The 10,338-nt window shown below is 33.7% G+C and overlaps 2 protein-coding genes across 2 annotated transcripts; one reads left to right on the top strand and one right to left on the bottom strand.

Moving 5' to 3' along the window:
• Positions 1 to 167: 167 nt before the first annotated feature.
• Y55F3C.10 (Serpentine Receptor, class T) lies at positions 168 to 1,694 on the top strand (the record flags this gene model as incomplete). The annotated part of the gene is made up of 6 exons (NM_001038362.3): positions 168 to 323; positions 581 to 782; positions 826 to 1,052; positions 1,098 to 1,244; positions 1,318 to 1,447; positions 1,501 to 1,694. The coding sequence occupies 6 exons, from the start codon at positions 168 to 170 to the stop codon at positions 1,692 to 1,694; spliced, it is 1,056 nt and encodes a 351-aa protein (NP_001033451.1).
• Positions 1,695 to 1,853: 159 nt separating this feature from the next.
• clec-164 (C-type lectin domain-containing protein) lies at positions 1,854 to 2,996 on the bottom strand. Its single transcript, NM_067574.3, has 4 exons — positions 2,790 to 2,996; positions 2,306 to 2,636; positions 2,160 to 2,257; positions 1,854 to 2,095 (listed from the first exon to the last, which is right to left on the bottom strand). Exons 1-4 carry the CDS (start codon positions 2,991 to 2,993, stop codon positions 1,919 to 1,921), a joined length of 810 nt encoding a protein of 269 aa, NP_499975.2. The 5' UTR covers positions 2,994 to 2,996; the 3' UTR covers positions 1,854 to 1,918.
• Between the last annotated feature and the right edge of the window lie 7,342 nt (positions 2,997 to 10,338).

Here is a 10,338-nt window from a genome sequence, read left to right as displayed (position 1 = left end):
CTTTGAACTATTTGCACTCAGTATTTTTTGAAAACAATTTTACAATTTTTATCAGCGGACTTGGATTTCTATTAAATTTCTATACACATAAGTGGAGATTAGAGAAGATTACTATTGGTATAAAAATAACGGAAAACCTTTTTTTGACATTTCTGGTCTCAAACAAGATGAGCAATATTGAGCAAAGTCTCAACTTTTTTATTCGAAACGGGTTCAATGTTCATCCCCATTTCTATAACTGTACTGGTGTTGATGGTTTTGCAATTGGACAGCCGAGAGAGTTTATTGGAGTGTATTTTCTCATCATGGGAATTATTTTACTGGTAAGTTAAATGCAAATTTTGGTATCTGTAAAAAATGTAGAAGTGTAAACTAAATTGAAATGTACATGCAATCTTACCTTCAAAACTATGCAAATAGCGACCTACCAGTTTAACCTGATATGTCAAATCCTGAAATTTTTGACAGAACTTTAGAACGGAATATTGCCGGTGACAGCGGGCGAGTCGTGGACAAGTAACAAAGACCCGATTAGCCCCACAAAAAGGTGGTTTAACCCGTCCTTATTATGGCATTCCAGATGATCTACATCCCATGTCTCATAGTCATTAGTAGAAGTGATTTGATGAAGTCTTCCTGTTACAAAATTATGGTCTGGCTTGGATTTCTGGATATTGGATGCATTTTGACCAATTCTATTGCTACCGGCTTTCTAGGAATAATGGGAGCAACATTTTGCTCTTATCCCAAATTTATTTTCCTGATGGGCTCACTTGGATGTGGTATGTTATCTCATTCTTGGAAAATAACATAGGAATATTTCAGGATGTTGGATGGGATCCTGTGCTACTTGTATTCTCCTTGGAATCAATCGATGTTGTGATGTTAATCAACATCTCCGAATCCGCACCATATTCATCGGGAGGAAAATGTATTTCACTGTAGCCATTCCCATCTTGTATACGATTTATTCAATTTTCTTCACAAAACCACTGCTTTTCAACTCGAACTACATGAGTTGGTTCTTCAATCCAATGATTCCTGGCAACGAGGTTTGACAGTAGAAACTGAAACTATAAGTTACCATAAACTTTCAGGCACCCAATTACATAAATATCTCCCATACTGTTAACAATTGTGTGGTCTCCTTGGCAACTACAGCGATATACTCTTATCTTTGTGTTATATTGTTTGCAAAAAGCAAACATTTCCGATCAGAGTCCATTTCGAGAACTCAGACTCAGGTAAAATGGATTAAGATTGTTATGTGAAGCAACAATGAATGTTGGCTATATGTTATTTAATAAATACTTCCAGATCTTCTTCCAATCCGTCCTAATTTGCTCTTTCAATGCAATCGCTGCCTACATCTATGTCTACATGCAATTCTTCTATTCTCCCCCAGCGGTTGTGCTCATTGGGCAACTGGCATGGCAGTGTGCTCACGGTAAGCGCATTTGACTTTTCAAAAGCTCTCTCTTAACTTAAATCTGATTCAAGGGTCCGTTTGCATCGTGTACATCACAATGAACAAGACCGTCCGAATTGGATTTATTGACTTTATAGTGCCACGTTCAATTCGAGATAGAGTAGGATCCAACAGAACAACAGCTACACTTCGTCCAGTACTCAGAGTTGTCGGAATTGATGCAAAGTTGACCACGAAAACTGGAAGTTCTGGAGCTGTATTTTGATTTTTTTTTTTTTTGCAATTTTCATGGGAAACCTTCACAATTTTTAAATTTAAACATTATTTTGCAAGAAACCTTTTTATTTTAACAAATAGTTTTTGTTAATCTACCAGGGCACTGTATTTCCCCATTCAAAATTAAAAAAAAGAATAGGCACATCCAAACCAGTTAACAATTTATTTCATTTAAATATATAAATCATGAGCATTTCCGGAGCACAATTCCCGCTACTTTGCCAACATTCCACACGAAGCAGCCGCCTTCTGTACACATTCCGTGTCATCATACATTCCTTCCTTATAGTACAGCATTCCCAAGCAATTTCCGAGTCCCTCCCACCACGGTGAGTAGAAATTGTCGTTTGCAAGACTGTGATTGGTGGACACTCCATTTTGCCATTGGAACTGAAATTATGTTAGACTATCCTTGTAGCTGAGGGGGGTGACAAAGGCGCCCTAAACGGTTCACCTGAACAGTCTTAGCGCACGTATCTGTTGGGCATGATCGCTTTGCTCCAATGTAAACCCAAGATATGATCGAGCTCGCAGGTTTTGCCTTCAAGAATCCTATAACTTTTTGTATTAACCCTTACACCATTAAACCTAGTTTCCCACCAATAAATGCATTTCTCTCCTCAACAGTCTGAAATCCATTCATCTCGGCTCCCATTCCTTGACAGTAATCACTTGCTTCCTGATAAGTCCTTCCGACGCTAGAAATCATATGACACCATATTTGGCCATTCGGGCGAGTCCATGGAAACCATTTAGCCGGACATTCTTTTGGTTTAAACTTTTCAGTGAGCAATTCGGTCGTGTTAGCTGAACATTCATTGCTAGTGTTGTTCATAAAAACTATGGCGATGTTGTATTGAGATTCTGTGAATGCAAGGCAGTTGGGCGCCTTGGTGCAAGAGTTTTGAACGTCGGTGAGAAGTTGGTACTTCTGAAATTAGATAATATTCTAAGTTCTTGTATTTATTTCTATGTTCCTGCTGCCTATCCTGTACCTACACTCAGAAAGTAAGTGGAGGCGTAGCCAGGTTTGCAGGCATAAGGTAGGCAACCTCTTTTAACCCAAATCACGTTAAAAGCTAACCGAACTGTTATCATGAAACGCTGCGATGCACATTTTGGATGCACAGTTCTTGTAGATTACATCATTTAAATTGAAACTCGTAGAGGATGTCGATGTAAAAATTGGGGTTCTCGATACAAGGTACGAATATGGAACTTTCAGCTTAATCACTGAAAATCCGGATAAGGCTTTCACAGTTGGAAGAAAAAAGATCAAGAGCAACATTTGCAAGTGATGAAAATGAAGCTATTCGTCCACATTTGTTTCTCATTTGGTTTTTTGTCGCTGCTCCCGCCCAGTTTCTATAGTCACCTGTTGTTTTACATGAATACGTAATAAACATTCATCTTTCACTGTCAAACACAACTTTCGCGGGGCATGAGAACATATGCTAAAGCTGCGCGAAAAGGATCAAAAATCCAAATTCTGAACGTTCTGAAACCAAAGTAACAAATATGGAAAAGACAGCAGAAGGCGAGCAAAGTACATACGTGGATACACACAAAAACAAAAGATTTTCATGGTAGGTTCCAGGAAACGATTTTTCCGGCAAATCGGCAAACTGTCGGAATTGAAATTTTCGGCAAAAAAAACTTTAAAATTATTATTTCAACAATTGTGATACTTTACAAACCTGCGCGTAAGTAGATTTAGTTGTTATTTTTTTTGCAAATTTAACTGATAAGAATCAACCTCTATCATTATCCAATGAAGGCAATTTGTCAATCGGAATTACTTTCAAAAAATTCTCAAGGTTAGGCGTTCTTTCAATCGGACAAACGTTTGTGCTTTCAAGCACGTTTTCATGAAGTTTTCGTGACAGAAGATATATGGCGGCAATTTGAAAATTTATGTTATGTACTTTTTGAATAATGTATGTATTTGCCAAGTAGTTTGCTTGGCACTAGGAGAAACTCATTTTGAAGTTTTTGAATCCATATCATTTCAGATAAATTTCTTTTTTTTTAAAGAGGTCCCCGACAAGTTAAGGCATGTTGCTGGCGCCCCCTCTTTCTCGCATTTCAAGATTCGAACTCCTATTTCATATTCTTTAATACAATATATCTCGGTTCCTCTTCCATTCAAGACCCCCCCCCCCCCCCCATCCTTCAATTCTTCAGTTCTCACCACTTCATCAATGAAGTAACTAATCCGATTTGTTCTTCCACACTTGATGTGTCAATTCATACTTGACGTTACTCTAATTAGATACATGAACCCCCTATTCTATCTCTTTTCCACCAATAATCAAGTACACCGGACATGCCCCGAAATTAGATGATGAGAAAGAGCAGGAAGACGAGCCAGAATAATACATGAGTCGCTTTCTTGCATTGTCTGGAGCTTTGAATACTACTAGCTGTTTGGTAAAGTTTCTGGTTGTGAGCAGAAAGTTTGGCTTTAGGTTAGACTTAGGCTTATAGTTGGGCTTTGGGTTATTCTTAGGGTTAGTTTTAGGCTTAGACTTTGGTTTACGCTTAGGCTTAGGTTTAGCTTACGGCTCAGGCGTAGGCTTAGGCTTAGACTGAGGTTTACGCTTAGGCTTAGGCTTAGGAGTAGGCTTAGAAGTAGGCTTAGGCCAAGACGTTGGCTGAGGCTTAGATGTCTCGGACATAAAAATTTTGATCAGTTTTTGGCATTTTTTCTATTTTTTTAAAATCTACTTTGAACAGTTTTTGCTTTAATTTGGGTAATTTAAACAATTTTTAAAGTTTTTTTGGGAAATCTGTAGAACATTTTTGTCTCTCTCTTTGCACAGTTCTGTGGTTATATTTACAGGATGATGAACCTATGTTTTTTGTGCGTTTTCTCTTGTTTCATTTCCATATCCCTCGTTTTGGAGGCGTTTTCCGGGCGTACGAAATGTCTGAGACGTGCCCCAACAAGAGATTTTTGCCGGTGGAAAATTTCCATCATTATACCGTCTTAATAACCTCCAAGCTGCCATGAAGAACGGCAAACCAGAAAAAGGAGAAGCTTTAGCGGTGTCGATGACTATAGAATGACCTACAAAAGGAGTGAGTCTCGACAGTCTTGACGACGCAATTAAGACAGTTCTTCTTCTTATTCTTTTTCTTCAATAGATCTTCCTCTGGTTGTTGTCCTCTGTCCGCTTATTACTCCCCCATCTCCTCCTTCCGTACTTTTCTATTGAAATTCGGAGGTTTCTCTCACGCTTCTTGATCCTCTTTTCTCGTGAGATGGGTACTAGTGAAACTGTAGCTTTGTTTTCTGGTTTTTCATTGTTTTTTTTTGTTTGCGTTGAGGGTTTTTTTCACACGTTGAAAAGGTAAGTCCATTTTTTGCTCAGTAGATATTTTTGGAGGAATTCAACTCCTAGAAAGTTGTTTCATTTTGTCTCTAATAGCTTCTATAATAAAAATTTCTTCATGATTTTATTTCGCAATTCTAATGATTTCAGGAATGTTTAGACGTAGACAAACGTTACAAAGCATTTTGAAATTTACATGGAAAAATCTGAAATTATTCGAAAAGTCTCAGATAAAAATTATGAAAAAAAAAATTAAAATGTTTAATGATCTTTAAATTTCAGAAATTGAATGTTTTTAAAAATAATTTAGAATTGTGAAGAAATGCTCTAAAATCGGGTTTTTGAATAAATTATTTTAAGAGTTTCTCAGCCGAGCAATTTTTTGGGAATTTTTAATTTTTCGAAAACATTGGATTCTTCTGACAAAAAAAATCTGGAATTTTAGTGCAGAAAAAGTTTATATTTTTCGGGAGGTTAATAATTTTAGTTTCATCTTTAACTTTCCTTTACGTCTCCTTAAGAGCGTTAATAAATTAAATTAAATTATTTTATTTCACAACAGTTTTTACCTTTTTTCTCCCAAATTTCTATCTGGAACAAGCTTCTCCTCTGTCTCAATTGTATCCTTTTCACATAAACCCTTCTTTCATCCGAACCTCCATTACTCTTCTCATAATTTTCCGCCTTCTTCTACTACTTCTTGATGATGATGACGCCATATAACATGCATTCTTATTACATGAACAAACGATATTCGACACTTTCTCTTACACTATTAGAATATATGTGTTCCTTCCGCGTTTACTCATTGTTCGTGCACTTGACAATGCTTGAAGTTCTTCTTTTAGGTTTTTGAAGGCTGGAAGTGGAGTAGCGGCTTGAACATGACGAGTCAAAGTTTTATTATTAAATTTTACCCTAACATTCGATGCGGCTCAATAAAACTCACTCAATTAACTAAAATGTTCAGAAACATCAAAAAAAAATTTTTTTTTTTAAACCTAAATTTATTTGTTTTTTGAATAAATTCTCAAAGGTTCAAAAACTGGATCCCCTAAAATTCTGGGATATTTTGACCACTTCAAAAATGTTCTGAAAGTTCAAAAAAATCGGAAAGTTTCGAATTAAAAAAAAATTCTTAAACTTCCAAAATTTCAAAAATTCCGAAAAATTAAGTTTAACGAATTCTCCGAATATTTGAATCTTTGTAATTTTTAGTTTTTGAAAAACTGAAACTCCCACAAAATTTTATTAAACAATTAGAAAAAATTTAAGTTTCAAAAATTTCAAAAAATTCTTGAAATTCCAAAACATTCTAACTTTAAAAAAAGACCTAACTTTTTGGAAAAAAGCTACATTTGAAAGTTTACCAAAGTTTAACAAAAGTTGAAATTTTCGAAAATTTAAAAATTAAGCAAAATTTTAAATTTCCAATAGTTTCAAAAATTCTAAAATTACAATTTAAATTTTAAATTTTGAATTTTATTTTTAAAAATGTTTTTTTACAAAAATATTACTAAAATTCAAATTTGGAAAATTGGAATTTTCGGAATTCCGTTAGGCAGTTTCGAAATCAATTCACAATTGCTTCCAGTTTATTTTATCATCTCAATTTTCCCACCGATTATTATAATTTTTGTGGCAATTTTAAGTGTTTCTCCCCCCTATACCCATTGAGTTTACCCGTCCGCGTCGCGCAGGCAATCATCTGCGTCTCTTCTTCCTGCCTACTCTCTCCCTCTTTCACCGTTTCCACGCGGCGGTCTAATGCTCACTTTTACCGTGAAACATGCTCACACACACGCAATCCTCACCCACTTTTTCCTTTGATTATTAAGCCGAAAAATCAACTGTAATAGTATGGGGCACCGCCCGGTTTCTTTCACATGTGTTCGAGACACTTTCTAAGCTGATTGAGTAGTGCTCAGCGGTCATTTCCCGTTGGGGGGAGGGGTGGCTACCGGTGAGAAGCAGCACGGAGTTCTCTTTTTGTTCAGAATATACTTGCCCTTCTTCCCACATGCATTCATATTTTGGAATAAAGGACCGCTGGCGGACGGACGTACTTTTAGTCTGATGAAGTTTACTATACGACTTTTTGATTCATTTTATTATTCTGAAACTTTTCACTTTTTTACTTTATTGTTTAATGCGAAAATTGGAAGATTTAAAATTTTTCAAAATTTCCAAACTTTTATAACTTTCCGAAATAACTCTAAATTCAAGAAAATTAAATTTTTGAAAAATGTTAGTTTTAAAATGTTTTGAATTTACAACGTTTTTAAAACTTCAAGCCTTTACCAAAAAAATTAAAAATTCAACAAAATTCCGTACATTCAAATTTTTCGAAAATTTCAAACATTTCGAAAATTGAAAAAAATCCAAAATTTTCAAAATTTTTAAATTTTTCCACACTCCCACAAAATTTTTACAAATTCAAAAAAACCGTAAATCCAAAAATTCCGAACATATAAAATTTCCTAAAAATTCAAAATAATGGTAAAATATTTTTTTCTAAATTTTGTGTTGAAAAAGTTGAAAAAAATCGCCAAATCAGTTCTTCCAGACACTTTCAAATACTCAAACTTTCGCAATCATGTCATGAAAAGGCTACATTTTCTGAAAAACTGAAACCAATCTCGTGAATTTAGGTATAATATTAAACTCATCTCAAAAGAATTGAATAGCCCCACCCCAACCAAAAAAATTCCACAAATTTTTTAAACATTAACTAGCTCAAAAATATCCCATTCGATTCTTCAGTATCAAACAAAAAATCAGCTACTTTACCTACAAGCACTTATGTCTCCTTCATTTTGCTAATCCCCTGTCCCTTTCACCCACTTCTGCGTACATATTCTGTCTTCCAAAAATATACATATTAATATTGCTACCAATTAGTTCAATTTTCTTCATATACTTTTCTGCATATGATTTCTTTATTTTTTCTACGTTTTGTTTCATTTGTAGTATTTTTTTAAATTAATTCAAGTTTAGCAAAAATGAATATTGGGAAACTCCGAAAACTTGAAAATTACAGACATTCAAATTTTGAATTTCAAAAAATTGTTGATTCCAAAAAAATTTCAAAATTTTAAACAATTCTCAAATCACAAAATGTTGAATATTTCTGGAAATTAATTTTCTGTTCTTAAAATTTTTTACTCAATGTATTTTTGCAACAAAAAAAACTTTCAAAAAAAAACTTCCAGAAATAAAAAAAAAATTCAAAAATTCCGAAAATCTAAAAAAAAACATAAATACTATGTATGCCTAAAAACTAAATTCGTAAATTTTGTATAATCCAAAAAATTCAAACTTCAAGTTAAGAAAAAAAGTTTTTGGAATTACCCTACGGTACCTCTACCGTCTCAAACAGTAATCCTGCCGCGAACATATCTTACCACTACCGTAATCCTATCGTATCCTTACGATATCCCTACCGTACTCCTACTGCACCCTTACCGCACCCTGGAAATAATCTTTTTTCTAGCTACAGTATTACTACAGTACTACTACAGTATATTTCTGTCTCAATTCGAAAATATTTAGATGAATTTGGTGTCTACATTTTTTCTATAATATATCATTTAAAAATTCTTATTTCAGTATCAATCCCGCACCCTACCTCATTTCTCCTCTTTTCCAAACATAACTTGACAAGTTTTCTTCATGTTTACTACACAATTTTTTTCCACAACTGCAGCCTTTATAATTTTTTGCCTGTGTGTACCTGTGCCACTTCACACGCGGCAAATCCGCGCGGAACAGGGTCTCCTACTTGAGACTAGAAGTTAAGAAGGTCAAGTTAACTAACTCTTCATGTTCTTCTTCAACTTTTTGCTTCATCACTTGTTTTTGATGCAAATTTCGGTCTCCCGAGTACTCTTGACAAATTATGTTATAAGTGGGTACTACTTGTCCTAGTACTATTTTTTTGCAAGTTTAAGAAAATTGGGTCATAAATGCTTTTTTTAAATTTCAATTTTCCACAAATGTTTAGAAATCGTATTTCTTCAACCATAAAATTTAATTTTTTTTTGAGGCGGCCTACGCATACCTCACACTTTTTTGAAGTTTTTTGACAGATCAACATTAGCGCGATTAAAACAAAAACCTTACTAATTTTTTGAACTTTTTTGAAAAAGAGGAAATTTTCAGAAATTTTAGATTTTTTTTCGAAAATCTTACAAAAGTTTTAATATTTTTTTTACAATTTTCCTGAAAAAATATTTGAAATTACCTAGTTGGCAATTTATTTTATATTTTGACAACATTTTGAAACGTTAAAAAAAATTTGTTTCTTTTAAAAAAGTTTGAAATTAAAAAAAGTTTTTTAAAAGTTTTGAATTCATTTGACAATTTTTCACCGAACTGGCAATTTGTGACAATTTTCTATAGCAATTCTGAAACTTTTTTGAACATTTTTGACTATTAAACTCACATTATTACACATTTTGCAAGTACAGAAATTTTTGCCACTTGTTTTTAAAATTTTAAAATTTTAGAAAGAAATTATTTTCGAATGTTTTAAGAATTTCAAAAAAAACTTAAAAGGTGTTTAAATAATGTTTTAAACAATGTGTGCCTAATTCTGATGCTTTCCGAAGAAAAAATCTTTAAAAAGTTTTTCATAATTTTCAGTCAAGTTGTCCAATTTTCTGATTATTTTTTAATAAATTTCTGAAAGCTTCTACAATTTTTTGAACTTTTTGAAAACTTTTTTGACAATTTTTGATCGCTTTTAAAGGTGGTGCAGTCGAATTTTTTATTGCTCTATTAGACTCAAAATTGTCTGAAAACAGCGAATTTTAGAATGAAACTTTTTGAAAACTGCTCAAAAAAAAGTTATGGTGGCTCAAAAAATGGTATAAAATTTGTTTAATATTGAAATTTGACCGACTTGTCAGCGGCTGAAAACTAACTTTTTTTTTAAAATCACCGTCGAATTTTAGATATCTCCCTTGATTTAGTTATTTTAATGTCGATGGTCAAAGAGATTTGGTAAAAAAATTTTATGAGGCAGCCATAACCTATACCTAAAACAACCCCTTAAACTCTATCATCACTTCATTTTCCCGTCTTCCTCCTCGTCCTCTTGATAAAGTGTGAAGAGGGTGTCCGGGGGGAGCATTGAATTTATTTGATTTGCTCTTTTTCGATCCGATAACAGTCTATCAATTTCCGCTTCGTTATCCCCCATTTTTTGCTGTTTTCAAGAGTGCCTTTGTTCCCACTTCTCAAAAATCTTCGCTCTATCCATTTTCCACGAGAAACCTGAAAAATGCATGGTCATAT

The sequence above is a fragment of the Caenorhabditis elegans genome, chromosome IV (assembly GCF_000002985.6).
Source record: "Caenorhabditis elegans chromosome IV".
Taxonomy (NCBI): domain Eukaryota; kingdom Metazoa; phylum Nematoda; class Chromadorea; order Rhabditida; family Rhabditidae; genus Caenorhabditis; species Caenorhabditis elegans.
This window is presented reverse-complemented; position numbering and strand designations above follow the sequence as displayed.